The following is a 17,026-nucleotide window of genomic DNA, read 5'->3' on the forward strand; positions in this document are numbered from 1 at the left end:
ATGGATTCCTGTGAAGATTTTGATATGTGTGAGGACTTGGACAGAGCAGATATGTACTTGCCAACAAAGAAAGAGGATAACTCAAAACCATGCAATCATCAAGAGATTGAAGACCGTTTTCGCGAATTCAAGCAATCAACATACAAAGAAATTCACCAGATGTCGTGTGCTTTGAAGAAAGTTGGATATTCTCCTTTGTGTCCGGACGTCAAACGACGAACAGATTTGGATTATATTCGCGAATGTTTGGATCGAATGACTGCTGACCAAGCTGTGTTTTACAGCCGAGCTGGTGAAGTATTGGTAGGGTGCTACGTCACTCCATTACGTCCGACTGAAGTTCAATGTGGCCAAGGAAATCTTAACCTTTGTCAGTATTTTGCTGCTAAATGGTGTTATAACATTGATGACAACCAGTATGTAGTGATCAACGGATGTGGGGCTGCTTATCCTGTGTCAGAGCTGTTCATTGTCAGAGTTCCAAGGTAACTACACTTATTTTAATCAGAAAATATATTGGTTTTTACAGACCTGAAGCTATGCAAAACGATAGAGAGGTTCGTGCTCAGAAGAAACGAGACAGCGGCATGAGATGGTCCATACCTTCATCGGATATTTCTGGTGCTCGAGGAATTCTACGTCCTAACAAGTGATATGATATTGTCAAATTGATGAATAATTGATCTTTATGTATATGTTTTGTGTGCTTACTCTTACTTGTTAATAATGTATCAATTGTACACGAAAAATGCAACAATTTCAGTTATATAACTTTTCTATAATGCCTAAAACTGTGTTGAATAAAGAACTATACATAATGTGAAGTTGAAAGAAACAATTATAAACATGCGGTCTTTACCACAAAGTCATGAAAAATAAAAGAACTGACAGGTGTTTAAATCAAATGGGTTTGAAACATATACATACTTTATCAAAAGACAGTGGAGGTCTTCTAACCCATATGCATTATTCGTCGACATAATTATAACATATAACCCCAATAAATAATCATAGCCAGAATTTGTGTGCACTTTCGGAGATTGTTAAAGACAAAAAAGGGTAATTTTTGAAGAAAGTACAAGGAACAGTAACTCAAATAGGTGCAAAGTCAAATAGCTGCATTGCGATATAATAAGCTCTGGAGAACACACGAAACCTATGTTTCAATATAAATTTAGCAAAATATTAGTATTTAGAAAAAACTTTCATTGAAAAAAGTCATTCAATTTATGAGTTTTTGTCATGAATACTCATTTTTGCAACTCAAAACAGCACGCAAAAAGACATAGACCCCCGATATTCTTCCGCAATTGTAAGGGTGAGGAGAAGGGGTCCTGTTTTTTGGCACTGGGTGAGATAGAGTGTGTAAAGACGATGTGCCCCGGTTTTTTTGACAACGCGAATAGCGGTGAGTAGTATGGAGATATGGATATCGGGGGGGGACACCTCCCAACAGCTGTTCACGGCGCTCCCCCACCCCCCAACCCAGCGGAAGAATATCGGGCCACCCTCCTCTTTTTACACACTCTCTCGTCACCCCAGCGGAAGAATATCGGGCCACCCTCCTCCTCACCCTTACACCAAAAAATCGGACACCAACCAGCGGAAAAATATCGGGCCATTTTCCGAAAAAAGAAGACCCGCTGGGAGTTGTCCGATTTTTTGGTGTAAGGGTGAGGAGGAGGGTGGCCCGGTATGCTTCCGCTTTGGTGGATGAGAGAGTGTGAAAAAAGAGGAGGGCGTCCCCCTTCCATCCATATCTCCATACTACTCACCGCTATTCGCGTTGTCAAAAAAACCGGGGCACATCGTCTTTACACACTCTATCTCACCCAGTGCCAAAAAACAGGACCCCTTCTCCTCACCCTTACAATTGCGGAAGAATATCGGGGGTCTATGTCTTTTTGCGTGCTGTTTTGAGTTGCAAAAATGAGTATTCATGACAAAAACTCATAAATTGAATGACTTTTTTCAATGAAAGTTTTTTCTAAATACTAATATTTTGCTAAATTTATATTGAAACATAGGTTTCGTGTGTTCTCCAGAGCTTATTATATCGCAATGCAGCTATTTGACTTTGCACCTATTTGAGTTACTGTTCCTTGTACTTTCTTCAAAAATTACCCTTTTTTGTCTTTAACAATCTCCGAAAGTGCACACAAATTCTGGCTATGATTATTTATTGGGGTTATATGTTATAATTATGTCGACGAATAATGCATATGGGTTAGAAGACCTCCACTGTCTTTTGATAAAGTATGTATATGTTTCAAACCCATTTGATTTAAACACCTGTCAGTTCTTTTATTTTTCATGACTTTGTGGTAAAGACCGCATGTTTATAGTTGTTTCTTTCAACTTCACATTATGTATAGTTCTTTATTCAACACAGTTTTAGGCATTATAGAGAAGTTGTATAACTGAAATTGTTGCATTTTTCGTGTACAATTGATACATTATTAACAAGTAGGAGTAAGCACACAAAGCATATACATAAAGAACAATTATTCATCAATTTGACAATATCATATCACTTGGTAGGACGTAGAATTCCTCGAGCACCAGAAGTATCCGATGAAGGTATGGACCATCTCATGCCGCTGTCTCGTTTCTTCTGAGCACGAACCTCTCTATCGTTTTGCATAGCTTCAGGTCTGTAAAACTATTATATTTTCTAATTAAAAGAAGTGTAGTTACCTTGGAACTCTGACAATGAACAGTTCTGACACAGGATAAGCAGCCCCACATCCGTTGATCACTACATACTGGTTGTCATCAATGTTATAGCACCATTTAGCAGTAAAATACTGACAAAGGTTAAGATTTCCTTGGCCACATTGAACTTCAGTCGGACGTAATGGAGTGACGTAGCACCCTACCAATACTTCACCAGCTCGGCTGTAAAACACAGCTTGGTCAGCAGTCATTCGATCCAAACATTCGCGAATATAATCCAAATCTGTTCGTCGTTTGACGTCCGGACACAAAGGAGAATATCCAACTTTCTTCAAAGCACACGACATCTGGTGAATTTCTTTGTATGTTGATTGCTTGAATTCGCGAAAACGGTCTTCAATCTCTTGATGATTGCATGGTTTTGAGTTATCCTCTTTCTTTGTTGGCAAGTACATATCTGCTCTGTCCAAGTCCTCACACATATCAAAATCTTCACAGGAATCCATAATGGCACGCCGAGAGCGTAAAAAATAGATCACCAATCACAATGACGTTAAAAATACGGAATGGCACAAAATAGTCATTGAGTATCTGTATGTGAGAGTGGGAGACGCAGAGAAAGTGCATAGGTCATAAAAAGAGTGTTTTTGTCGATAGAATAGAAGAATGTAGTATGCTGATCCTTGAAAATATCTCCATAAAAATGTAGTATACCGTGACCTCCTAGTGTAAAGAAAAGATGCATATAGATAAAAACGGTAGCAAATATAAAGCTTATAAGTCTGAACTTAGTCATTTGTAGATGAAATGGGTATATTTCTGAACAAAATCTAGAAATCTTTCTTGGAATGCATCTCTAGATGTAAAAATGCGCGTCCGTATCATCATTCTTATTAAAGCTACACGCCATCTTCAAAGACAATATGATGGATTTATCATTAAATTGGTGAAAACTCCCATGCTTATGTAAAATAAGTCCATTAACTATTGAATCTATAAGGTGTTTGTGCAAAATGTATGGTACTTTCATCAAGTATCATCACAAAACATTGAAAAGTCTATCATTTTGGAGAAAAATCTGTAGGCATACCCGAAGAATATGTAGGCATACCCGAAGAATATGTAGGCATACCCGAAGAATATGTAGGCATACCCGAAGAATATGTGGAAATGTACGAAAATATATAGGAATACACGAAAAATTTGTAGGCGTATATGTAAAAACTAGAAGACATACACAAAAAGTTGTATTCATACATAAAAATGTGTGTATCCGCACGAAAAATATATGTGCATATACGAAACAAGTGTAGGAATACACGAAAAATCTGTGGGCATTTACGAAAAATCTGTGGAAATGCACGAAAATATGTAGAAATACACGGAAAAAAGGGTAGATATACACGTAAAATGTATGTACGTGCACGAAAAAATGTGTGTATGTTCACGGAAAATAGCCTAAAACGTGTGCCAACGTATGAAAATAGAATAAAATGGTTAGCTTTGTATCAAAATATCGTGAAATGACTATATCAGAATGGATAAAAACTGAGAAAGTGTGGGCATATACACAAAAAGTGGGTGTGTATGTATGGAAACACCGTAAAAATGGGTATATGTTCAGAATAAATTACTAAAACGTTGGTATGTATGCATACAAATGTCGCGAAATCAGGCAATCTTACATTAAAATTGAAAAATAACTAATAAATGTGTGCACGTGCACGAAAAAATGTAGACTTGTAGGCAAAAATGTGTAGACATACGTGAAAAGTAGTATGTCCACGTATGAAAATAAAATAAAATGTTTAGATTTGTATCAAAATATCGTGAAAATCTGCGCATATACATCAAAATATCGTGAAAATGTGTGTGCATACACCAAAAATAATGTAGAAAGTGTGCATATACACCTAAAACATTGTGATAGTGTGTGCATTTACACCAAAATATCTTGAAAACATGTGTATATACACAGAAATATTGCAAAAATCTGTGCGTATACCCCAGAATAATGTTGAAATGTATGTATATACAACTAAAATATTGTGAAAATGGGTGCATATACACCAAAGTATTGCGAAAATCTACGCATATGGATCAAAATATTTTAAAAATCTGTGCGTATGTATCAAAATATTGTGAAAATGGGTGTATATACACTAAAATAATGCAAGCAATGTACGCATATACATTAAACAATTGTGAAAATGTCTGCATATGCACTGAAATATTGTGAAAACGTGTGCGTATACACCGAAATATATCAAAAACGTGTGCATATACACCGAAATATTGTAAAAGTGCATGTATATGGATCAAAATATAGACCTGTATGTATGGCTATGCCTTTAAAATGGGTATATGTTCAGGTTAAATTACTAAAAACGTTGATATATGCATACATATGTCGTGAAATCAGACATGCTCACATGAAAAACTGACTAAAAACCTTTGAAAATCTGATAAAAGTGTTGTTTTTTCTCAATTTTTGTAAGATTTCACACTGATTTCTGTATATTTTGAGATTGTGCATAGATTGTGTCTCTGCAAAATTTTGGTTTTGAGATTGTGCATAGATTGTTTTTCAATAAATTTTTTGTGCAAAGATTGTGCAGATTGTGTATGAAATGTGTACAAATGTTTTGTCTCTACAATATTTATTTACAATGTTAGAAAGGATAATCATTAATTAATTGTATATCTCCTGATATTTGTCCGAATGGTGCTACAACACCATCAACGTAGTGTCCCTTGTCCATTCGAGGATTGAGGCTCTTCTTCAATCTGAAGGTCCAAAGGCCATCTAATGCATTATCTCCTCTTTTGAACGTTAACATCTCGCCTTCCATGGGGGTTGCTACACCATCTCGAATGAATGCATTCATCTGAAAAGAATACGTTGGCCAAAGCATAACAGAACTGATACCTACACTTTCTTTCATAGTGTCAAAGTTGATACTTCCAGTATTGCCACTGTTCAAACACATTCCTTTTGCTTTTACTGTATAGCTGTAGTTGCCGTCCTTGTCTCTTATCTTCAATGCATAAACCTTTGGAGCCATTGCTACGGCTTCAACCAACTCATTCCCTGGTGGAATTTCGTTTGTTAAGTAGCCTAAATTATCTCCCTTGAGGTCCCCAAGAGGATCACTGTCTTTCTTCTGTTTGAAAATCACAGAGTCAGTGTCTAAAAATAATAGTTGTATTTGTGTTACATTTACTCACATACCGCAATAAATCATATTCTCTATTCCAACTCTCTCTATAGCTTCAGTGAGTCTTAACCTGGCCGCACATGTTGTGATCGCCGCGATAGCAAGATTTGTGAATGGTGATGTTTTGAGAAAGTCTTTCTTGGGTCTTCTTGAGATGAAATGCTTGTGTTCGCCATAAGGAAGCAGTCCAGTTGGTTCAAAGTTGGGATCGTTGAAAAAATTGGCCATTGCAAGTCCATCACTGTTGTAGATGAGTCTTGTCTCAACTTTCATTGGGTTTTGTGCAAATTTTCCTGAAAAAGGAACAACATTAGAAGACAATAGATTTCTACTTACCCCAGGCGGAATTGAGGAATATTTTGCACAGGCTTCGCAGTGCTTTGTTTTTTATGATCTTCAAGGGATCCAGTTTGACTCCATCCATCTCCCATATTCTTGCGATGTATGCTTTCTTTTCCTCATCCGTCATATTTTCCTTTGGCCATCCACTACTTTCATGTTTCAATTTCAATAGAGGCTTGATGTAATCGGCAAAGAATCCTCCTTTGACCCAAGCCTCTTCTGGCCAATGCCAGATTTCATGGTACTTGAGCACCTTGTACCCTTTAGAAACGGCCTTATTCAGCTCATCTGTGCACCATACTCCAGTCAAAAATCTTTCAGAGACCTTGGTATGTGTACATTTTCCTTCAATATTCTGATTATTCGCGCAAGTTCTACAGAGAACAAACATGAGCTTCTTCATTATTTTCTGCGGTAAATACCCCATGGCTGCGTCTTGTGTGGGTAGTACATCACAAAACACAATTCCTAAAAATATATATTAGTAAGAATAGGAAAAATATGCATACCTTTAAGTTTTAACGGTTCATCAGTATTGGGAAAGTCCTTATCGACCACAATTGGGTTTCCTCGAGGGTAAGCTGTACCTCCTGCATTGAGATATGGGTATAAACTATTGAAATCGTAATAATTTAGAAGTATGTCTTCAATCGCAACTGCCATTGATCGAAATACCTGTGTTCTTCCTCCATATAATGCTTCGCGTGGTTTGAGTCTTTGATCGTACTTGTTCTGAAGAAAACTTTATGTTTAGCCTATTTGTTTGAAAACTTACTAGCTCAAAGAATTGTTGCATCTCTCTATCTTTTTCCATCTGTTCGTATATTTCACATTCCCAAACAGAATTTAGATTGAATCCCTCATTTAGAATATCTTCTTCTCTCTTCATTGTTTCTTTATACAAAGCTTCCATTGTCTTGTCGGGTCTCATTGGACATTTCTTGTCCCGATCCGGATAACACTTTGGGCACCCGTGCCATACACATCCATAAATCTGAAAAGTTATATAAAATTATTATTATTTGATACAGAGATAAAGGTTTCCTTCACCTCACTTGCTGTGAGGGTCAGTCTTCCTTGGGGTCTGTGTGTGTGTGTGTGTGTAAATGGAATGGGTTTGTATCAAAAATGAAAATATACCTCAAAAACATCGTTTGTGGCCTCATTGAAAGCATCAGCAAAGTAAGAATGTCCATTAGCTTCAATTTTAACTTCTCCTCCACGTAATTTGTACTTCAAATGTAGTGTTGGATCTATTTTCTCAAGCCATTGGATATACTTTAACGCTAACATTGAATTATTTCCTCCTCCATAGCCATTCTCGGGAATATATCCTACATCTCCCTTCTTGATGTATTCGTGCTTCAATACGAACATGACATAGGAAGCTATAGTACATCCATTGACAATTGGGTTCCAGCCATTGAAAGTCGATTCGCACATCTGTAAAAACAAAAATACTAACAGGTTGAAACAATTTACTCACCTCAATGAAAGACATCAATGTTAACGTGAGAATGCGAACATCCGATTGGCAATACTTTAGCAGCTCATCATGTAACTTGAAACCATCATGGTAACACTTTTCATACCAGTCATCAAATTCTTTCTTTGTAGAAGGGGCCATGAACTGTGGGCTGTAGTACTCCTTCGATGGCAACGTTTTCAACTCTTTATCGTAATTGTCCGGATGATTGTATAAGTGGGGAAAGAAACCTTTTGCCTCGCCCTCCAGGCCAAAAGCTCCAGGCATTTTGGCTAGTCCCATTTGCAAGTATTGGAAAGAATCACGAAAATGCAGCTTTCTTTTCTCATATTCAAACTCTGCCGTTATGATTGTCATCCCATTTAATAAAATTTTTGGCTCTTTTGCCTTTGTGCCTCCTTGTCTATCGAGCTCTGCTAACAACATAACATGGTCATACCTGAAAATATCTTGGAAGTTGAAAATGTTTTATTACTGAAACATACCTTCCACCATTGTGTGCGATCACATATGCACCAGCTGCTCGTGGGTTATGTAGCAAGAAATCTGCAAAACTGGCTAATGGAGAATCGTGTTTGTTATTTTTGAATGGTGGAAAATCTTTGTAGCTGTAGGTCCATGGTTGGACACATAATTGACATCCTTCCTCTCCTCGGCAATCACTGCATATCATCCTTACACAAATCAGGTTAGGTTTGTGCTTGGGACCTCTTTCAATATGTCCTGGAAAAAAAGGTTTATACTTTGAATGTTTACATCCTTACCTTCGAATAATCCCGACTCTGCCACAATACATTCCATATCATACACGATAATAGCCCATTGTTTTTGGTTTTCTTGCTTCCTCAACTTTTCCTTCTCGTCAGGGACGTGGTGAGCACAAGTATGCCCCTTCAACGCTTTCTCCCTGCATATAGGACAGTATGCTTTTGCGTCACATACGTGTGTTTCTCCACGAATCCTCTCTGATCTATCAATCAAATTGCACTTTTCGCATCTGTAAGACATTACTAATGTTTGTCTAATTGATTAGCTACCTGCTATATTTCTTGCAATGTGGCAATCCCTTCTTTGATTTTGCAGTGAGATGTGCGTCAAAACACATTTTACTTCGAAAGTAAATATTACAAAAGCTGCAATAAATGTTCTCATCTTCTTGTTTGCATCCTGTGGCACCACATCTCTTGCATTTGGCTTTACATTTTCGATAATGTTGATTGTCGTCAAAAGTAGAGCATTGATAACAAAACCTGAAAATAAAAATAGTTGATTACAATAAATTGGTAACTTACCTTGATGCATGTTTTCCTTTGGTGTGATTCACATGTTCATAATGTCCCTCATAATAAAATAATCCAATAAACCCTTTGCCATCGGGATTGAATCGCTTTTCTTCAGTTGGGACGACCTGATGTTTGTTTGCAGCCCACAATATTATTTGATAGTTTGAAAGATAATTTGCAAGCTCTATAAGATCTTTTCGGCCATGCTCCTCTTTGTTCACATCCATCCCTGCATCGGCCAAAAGCTGCTTGGCAAGCTTTCCTTGTGATTCACTTTTGAATTTTGGGGTTATCTGTAAAAAGCACATATTACGGACAATCAAAGAGTCTAAAAGTACCTCTGGTCTTACGAGGCTTCGATAAAATTTTTCCATTTTCTGCCTTTCGTCTCCGTTGGCCGTAGTTTCTATATCACTTTCCAGTTTTCCTAGTGCAAGTGCTTTTGGTAGACAGTGGCTCATCCCTGTGACCCTGCTGAGGCTAACACCAAAATGTTGTTTCTGTTATGAAATAAATTATAGTTTGACAAAAGAAAGTATGCCTTACCAATAGTACTCTTCTTATTTTTTCTATTTTCTCAGTTTTCCGTGTGGCATGTGTTCCCCTGCCTCGTAGTTGTGATTGTTTATCCTTGAAAACGTTCATAGCAACAGTAAAACTCTCATCTAAACGGAGTTCTTTATTAGATTGCATCTGCTTAGCAATTTCATTCATTATCACTCCTCCATCAGCCACTGCATACGTTTTGTGGGTTACAAAGAAACCATCTCTATCGGTATACCCATCATGGTTCAATCTGTAAACGTTCTTCTTATGATTTGAAATTATGATAAAACTTACTGAAGCCAATATTTGGATGTTTTCAGATTTCCTCCTGATTTTTTGAGCATTCTACGAATAAAAATGTCCAAGAGCTTGGCCACATGCTGATGGAGTATTTTGTTGTTTTTTACTTTATCAAGATTGATGAATTTCATTCTGACAGTGTCCGCAATCAGAAACTGGCTGTTGTGTCTTCGAAAATGTGGTTCATTAGAAGTTATAACATTTTCTGTGAAGAACTCTTCTTCCTCGGGTGTTGGAAAGGTCTCGCTTCTTTCAAAGTCTCGTAATTGCATTTTTCGCTGCGGTCCTTTGCCATCTAAAATGAATAATTGAAATTCTTTATGTTTCTCATTATCACTCACGTCTTTGTGTCGAAACTATTCTGGCTGGCTTAGATTGTCTTTTCTTTTCTTCTAAAAATCCTCCTTGATTCTGAACTGAACTAGTTGATGGTTGATATTTTCTCTTCTTGTCCGTTCTTGTGTGGTCTTTGGTCACTTCTTCTCCAAGAAATATACTTTCTGGTTTTTTCTTTTTCGTCTTTGGTTCAAGACTAGTTGGTGGAGGGGCTCCTCCTGGTGAATTGTGAGTGTTTAGCGTTTTGCGTTTCATAACTGAAAAAGAAAGGATGAAGAAGGATGAATAAACGGACGATACGAAACGAGAAAAGAAATGAGAAATGAGAGCTTAAAATAGGTCACCATTTACCATGCGGTAAAAAGATGAAAATGAGCCACAGATTATGAATATCTCAAATCACTCTCTGCAAACGTCAGCTGTTACTTTTTGGTTGATGACGTCATCACTGACTTTTATTTTGTTTTCTTCGTCTCTCCTTTTCATACTCTCTCGTTCTATGGTTTTAACCGTCACGCAAAATCATTCGTGATTTATTACGTGATAGTGGTAGGTGACCTGTTTCTGAGTTCTGTCTTTTCTATAATTTTTTTTTTTTTTCAGAATTTCTAATGCCTCCAAAACTATCCGGTAACCGTGGCAAACGATGTAACTGTATGGACCCTCTTCGTAATATTCGATCAAAATATACAAGTCAATGTAAGATGTTTCGTACTTTTCGTGAAATAAGATATCGTGGTGGTTTGGGCATAGAATGTGGACTCCTGCAGGATTCGGAAACTTTACGGTACAGAATTGCTGACCAATTGGCAAAAGATGAAGCAATTTTCTACTATAAGGACGGTCGAATTCTTGAATACTGTGAAGTGATTACAAAATGTCCAAGTGAAGTCCCCTCGATCCAAGACGGTGTTAACTTGCTTGAATTTTACAACAGCAGGCTCAAGGAGAATATTACTGATGAACAATTTGTTGTGATGGATAAGCAAAGGATATACTATCCTATTTCTGAACTGTTTATTGCCAAAGTTCCGTAAGTAATCATCGATATATTTGTTAACATTTCTTCAAATCTTTCAGAACACCGTGCTCCTCCTGTAAAAACTTTCCACACTCCACAACAACCATCTTTCCAAGACTATTTTTCCAAAACTATCTTTTCCCAGATCGAATGAAGCCGCGGATACCCGGAAAGTCTAAATAATAATATTCTATGTTCGTCTCCAATGTCTATATATATTTTTTTTTTTTTTGATGTAAATTATTTTAAAACGGTAAAATGTTGAGAATTAATGAAAAAACAATAAAATTTTAATCACTAGCATTTGAATGTGACTCACAAACATGAAAGCGTCTTCTCTGTGGATGCGTCATACATATGTCAAATGAAAATTTTCAACCGGTGTATGAAAAAGATCCCCTTGTAAGAGAATAAACAACACTTACTTATGCCCTCGACTCGCACAATCCTTGCCTGGTTGTGTGAGGTGAGGAGTCTCTCACAATTTTAACAACATAGAAGATAAAACAAAAATTTTTTTACCCATCAGGTTTTACATGATTGTGCCTTTCCTACAATCATCATCATCAGATCAAACATTGAGTGAAAATTGATAAAAAAGCCTGGCCATGAACTTGACAAAACGTGTAAATTTGGAGATCTGTCCTATGTGCCTAGAACGCGCGAGAACCTCCCAAAAAAAATGGACTCTGTGGGCCTCACATTACCCACACTTGATGTTCACATGACGGAAAGTCAGGTCTACGGGTCACGGATCAAAGTTTAATGATAGTGGGTGGTTTCGTTTATCTAAGCAACCTTGAATCTGGCCCCAGATCTCACAGAAGAGAACCCCATGGTGAAATTAACTACATCTGAGGATAGGTTGGGTGGTGTGAATTTAACCATATGACCCAATAGCTAGAGCCAGCTGGCGCACCTTCGACGTCTTTTTGAGCTCCTATTCTGAGCCAGTGAGCGTGTGAGAATCTACTGAGCCTAGTATTTGATTGTAGGTGACTGGTCAACTCACAACATAATATCTCGTGGTAAAATTATCACCATTAGGAGTGTGGTTCAAATGCGGTTAATTTACCCATATGACCCTATAGTTTAGGTCCCCTGGAGCATCTTCGACACATTTTTGAGCTCTTTTTGCTCAAGCTCTGGTCAGCTCTCTGGCCAGTCTTCAATCTTGAGTCATACGCTAATGCCATCAGTCACAAAATCTCATGGTAAATTTGACGACATGGTGGTAAATTTCCCCTACCTATCTACTCTCCATCACTGGTTTCGGAGTCTCAATGAAAAATCCATTCTTATCCAATTTCGGGTAATCTTCAGATGGTCCGAACTCGGTTAGAAGTTGCATTTGGATAGTGTATGGAATCAAGTTGAGCAATGGACACTCGTAGTTTAGAGCGACTTCTTTCGCCTTAAGAGCATTGAATCCCTTCGCAAAAAAGATTGGAAGACGTGGGCGGACTGGATTCTCGTTGTCGTCCTGAACATCAACTTGTTGCTCAAGGAATCGAGATACTTCTTGCTGGAGTAATCTCGCTGATTCGAAGATTTGTTGCTTCTCGGCTGCTTTCTCGTCGAGTGGAGCAGAAGATCCAGAGAATGGAATAGGGAAGGAGAAGAAAGCCATTTTTTGATGAGCAACGGTGAGAGAGAGAGAGAGAGAAAATAAGTAAAGGACTAGTCAAGTGAGAAGTAGACGAGTAGTCAAGTGAGAAGACTGAATGGGTAAATGACTTCTCGTTAGGACAGCACTCGCACTAACTCCGCCCCTTTTTATATTGAGCGTGAGAAGAAAGGAGGTTTAAATTCGATGATTACTTAATTGTGTGAATGTTTTGTTTGACAATACATATTGAGCGTTCTCACGAAAAGAGTCGTAAACGTGATGATTATCTGAGTAAAGGGGTGAGAAAGTGAGAAGAAATGAGTTAATGATCGATCAGAACAAAGTCAAATAGGGGTTTTTGGGAATCTAAGGAAAAGATTGAGGTTGCAATTACAGTACCGGTCAATAGGATTTGAACTTTGCCGGTTTTCAGTTGAAATTGTCCAACTTTGAGAGTATGTCATGGTCATTCTGATTGACCCATCAAGTAGGTTTTTAATGAATAATATCGATTGAAAATAGACCTCTATTTTTGTAATTGGCAACTTTTTTGCTCCGACACTCCCTAGTAAGTTACGTATCCCCTCAAATCGACCTATTTCAGTTTAAAATAGTGCGATTTTTGAGCTGTCGTCTTAAATTGACCATAACTCTTTAGAGAGTGTCCGTACAAAAAAGTTGTCAACTACAAAAATAAAGGTCTACGTTCAATCTATATGATCCATTAAAAATTTTCATGGTGTGACATTCAGAATTTCTATGGCACACTCTCAAAGTTGGTCATTTTCCACTGAAAACAGCCAAAGTTTATATCCTATTGACCTGTACTATTCAAGAAAAGTATAAGATACCGTACTGTGCAAAAAGATACGAATTTTGGCCTTTTTCAGTTGAAGTATCACTGATTGCCTCACAAAGTAATATTTTGATGGCTCATACAGATCAAGAGTAGATCTTCATTCTATTAGTTGACATCTTTTTTGTAGGAGCACTCCCTAGCAAGTTACGTAGCGACAAAGTAGTTATCTACAGTACTGGCCCAAAAAAATGCGACACTTGCAGTTTTTAGTTGAAAATGGTCAACTTTGTGAGTGTGACACGACCTACCTGATAGTCTTATAATGTTGATTGTTTATGGAGTGTATAGATAACAAATAGAGCTTCATTTTTGTAGTTGACGACTTTTTTGTACGAGCAAATCCTAAGAAGTTATCAATCGTCAAACAATTTTCTCGAAAATTTTGTCCTTTTTCAGTTCTAAAAGGAGACATTTTAAGCTGTTTACATTGCTGTAACTTCTCAGGATGTGCCTGTGCAAAAAGTTGTCAACTACAAAAATGAAGCTCTATTTGTGATCTATACACTCCATAAACAATCAATATTGTGAGACTCTCAGGGAGGCCGTGCCAGACTTTCAAAGTTGACCATTTTCAACTGAAAACTGCAAGTGTCGCGTTGTTTATGACCAGTACTGTAAAAAATCGTCCAATTTCAGTGCGAAATAGTGCGATTTTTGAGCTGTGCCCTCAAAATGACCATAACTCTCTAGTGAGTGTCCGTACAAAAAAGTTGTCAACTACAAAAATAAAGGTCTATTACTGATCTATATGATCCAATAAAAAATTTACTTGGTGGGACGAATCAGTGTAACCACGAAACCTTCTCAATGTTGGACATTTTCATCTGAAACCGGCACCTTCCGCTTTCGCCGAAAAGTTTTCATTCCGCCTCCCGCCGTTTCAAAAACCGCATTCCGCTGGACCTCCTCCTCTCTAAAAATAAACCACGCCCTCTTTTCAGCTGTCTCTCAAAGGGGCGTGGCTTATTATCAGATGCGGGATGAAAAGGTTCCAAAAAATTAACTGAAACTGGAAATATCGGACTACCGGCCGCGGGATTCTGAGTCCCAGGGAAAAAATCGGAAACTCCTCCCACCAGTTACTGTAGATTACTGTATCCCACTTACCCCATCTCATCGACCATTTTCACCACAATATCCTCATCATTCCATTTGAATTCGTCATCTCCTTCTGAATACTTGTTCTCCTCCACATCAATATCCGCCATTACAGTACTCCACTCCCAATCCTGTCCGTTTCTCAAGTCTAAACTCGTCTGATACGACGGACGTCTCGCCGGAAAATGCTTCTTCGGCGGCGGAATTCCGTTGTTCGGTGCAACGTGTCGGATGACGAGAAGTTGCGTTTCAGACATTCCACGAAGATTCTGAAAACTTGGGAAATAGGGTTTTTTTTTAAACAAAAAGTTTGATTACCTCAATATTTTTCTTGACTTCCATCAATTGTTGAGCCTGCCAAAACGCGTCAACTGTCACCACGAATTTCGGTTTTTCCGTTAGGACGACAGACTCCAGAATCTCGTTTTTTATGGTGAGTGGGTCCTGGAACAAATACAACAGTAATCCAGAAAGAGTACTATAAATCTACAGTATCCCATTAAAAAGATACAGTAGGTTGAAAGACTACGGCAGTTTATAAACATACAGTAATTCATACGGAAACTACCTGTTTTCCGGTGAAACCTTTAAATTTCAAATCAAATTTTCAGGCTCAAAATATTTTTCATAGCTAGAACGGTCATTTCAAGCTAAAATTTATCAAAATCGGTTCAGAAATCAAAAAGTTTGAGACTTTCGAAAAATGCGAAAATCTGAAAATCATTGAAAACGCTGTAAGTCGAAGGTTTTTGATCCAAATCGATTTCTGACAAGATTTTCGGATTCTACTCGCGAATACCTTTCAAATGAGTATAATCAAGGCTACATTCAAAATTTTGAAAATTTTGGGTCTCGTCACGAAAATCACGGAAACTTACAGTACCTAATTTGAGTCCACAGTAACCTTCCGGTCTACAGTACCACCATCAACCTACAGTAATTCAAGTAGGCTACAGTATTCTAGAAGGACCTCACTCATAAAGCAGCTACAGTAACCTCTCTACAGTACCCTTTCTCTTACCATAACAATAGCCACTAAACCAGCTCGATATGCAGCCAAAATAGTCAACGGAAGCTGCATAAGCCTCGGCATAAAAATCAATACTTTCTGTCCCTCCTCCACATTTTCAGAAGACGTCGGAGCAGTCGGAAGACTCAGAGCTTTCGAAATCTTTCGAACAAGAATCTCGCACGTCTCCCAATCCACGTCACAACAATCATGCACATCCTGGTCGTCCCAGTAGTTGCCTTCCCTACAAGAATACGGAAATGTCTATCTGTGTGTCGGCTGTAGGTGTGTCCGGATGTCCGGATGTCTGTCTGTCTGTGTGTCGGCTGTAGGTGTGTCCGGATGTCCGGATGTCCGGGTCTTGACACGAAAGCACATGTACGAGTAATGTAGTAAAGCAAATTCGCTCCGTCGAAGAGAAATTACAAAATTCAAATTTCTGTCTGTGTGTCTGTTCGTCCAAATTTGAGAAAATGCAAGTTCGCTCTACTGTACAGTTACACATATTTCGGTTTTTGTCTGTCTGTGTGAAGGAAAATCCGGATGTCCAACAAAAATTGAAATTTCATATATTGAATTTGCTCTGTCGCATTCTATACACAAATCAGTATGTCTGTCTGTGTGTCTCGATGTCCAGATGCCTGTCTGTGTGTCTGTCCCCATATCCGGATGTCCCTCCCCCCCCCAGTACTCACCAAATCAAAGCAACATCCAAAGGCTTTCGGAAATTCGGATCCAAACCAACACACTTTTTCAGAAGAGACATGGCAGGAAAAGAGAATAATGTCGAAAATGAGAAATGGGAAAATAGGGAAGAAGAGATGGTGTCGAGATAATTGGCTCATATTTGTAATTTGAGAAACATCCGAGAAGTCAATTCTAGGAATGATTTCGGCCAATTTCCTGTATACTTTCGAGAAACAAAACGTGTAAACAATGGGATACTGTAGATGAATGCGGAAGAAGACATTGGAGGCGTCGTTGTCTGGAAATCTGGAATTCTGAAAACAAAAAAGAATAAAAGTTATACAATAAACTGGCGACCCTACAAATTTATTCAACAGTTTTCATGGGGATGAGATAAGGGAGGCAAGATAATGAGAGTGGGGGCGTGCGGGGGCTTCAACAACGGTATGTATTATTACTAAAAGATTCATAAAACGATTAAAATTGGGGGAGTGAAAGAGAAAGAGAAATAAAACTACAAACTACTTCTATTACTATTTCCTAGATTTCCAAAGGG

General features: G+C 38.0%; 5 protein-coding genes across 5 annotated transcripts; 2 read left to right on the forward strand and 3 right to left on the reverse strand.

Moving 5' to 3' along the window:
* On the forward strand, positions 1-653 carry GCK72_009075 (uncharacterized protein; the record flags this gene model as incomplete). Its single annotated transcript, XM_053727199.1, has 2 exons — positions 1-485; positions 530-653. 2 exons carry the CDS (start codon positions 1-3, stop codon positions 651-653), a joined length of 609 nt encoding a protein of 202 aa, XP_053586776.1.
* A 1,877-nt stretch (positions 654-2,530) lies between these two features.
* Positions 2,531-3,182, reverse strand: GCK72_009076 (uncharacterized protein; the record flags this gene model as incomplete). The annotated part of the gene is made up of 2 exons (XM_053727200.1): positions 2,531-2,654; positions 2,698-3,182. The coding sequence occupies 2 exons, from the start codon at positions 3,180-3,182 to the stop codon at positions 2,531-2,533; spliced, it is 609 nt and encodes a 202-aa protein (XP_053586777.1).
* Positions 3,183-10,798: 7,616 nt separating this feature from the next.
* On the forward strand, positions 10,799-11,391 carry GCK72_009077 (uncharacterized protein; the record flags this gene model as incomplete). Its single annotated transcript, XM_053727201.1, has 2 exons — positions 10,799-11,220; positions 11,268-11,391. 2 exons carry the CDS (start codon positions 10,799-10,801, stop codon positions 11,389-11,391), a joined length of 546 nt encoding a protein of 181 aa, XP_053586778.1.
* A 1,066-nt stretch (positions 11,392-12,457) lies between these two features.
* On the reverse strand, positions 12,458-12,838 carry GCK72_009078 (uncharacterized protein; the record flags this gene model as incomplete). Its single annotated transcript, XM_053727202.1, has 1 exon — positions 12,458-12,838. The coding sequence occupies one exon, from the start codon at positions 12,836-12,838 to the stop codon at positions 12,458-12,460; it is 381 nt and encodes a 126-aa protein (XP_053586779.1).
* A 1,941-nt stretch (positions 12,839-14,779) lies between these two features.
* GCK72_009079 (uncharacterized protein) lies at positions 14,780-16,549 on the reverse strand (the record flags this gene model as incomplete). Its single annotated transcript, XM_003092847.2, has 4 exons — positions 14,780-15,043; positions 15,093-15,218; positions 15,796-16,027; positions 16,479-16,549. The coding sequence occupies 4 exons, from the start codon at positions 16,547-16,549 to the stop codon at positions 14,780-14,782; spliced, it is 693 nt and encodes a 230-aa protein (XP_003092895.2).
* Positions 16,550-17,026: the final 477 nt, after the last annotated feature.

This window comes from Caenorhabditis remanei, chromosome III, assembly GCF_010183535.1.
Source record: "Caenorhabditis remanei strain PX506 chromosome III, whole genome shotgun sequence".
Lineage (NCBI taxonomy): Eukaryota > Metazoa > Nematoda > Chromadorea > Rhabditida > Rhabditidae > Caenorhabditis > Caenorhabditis remanei.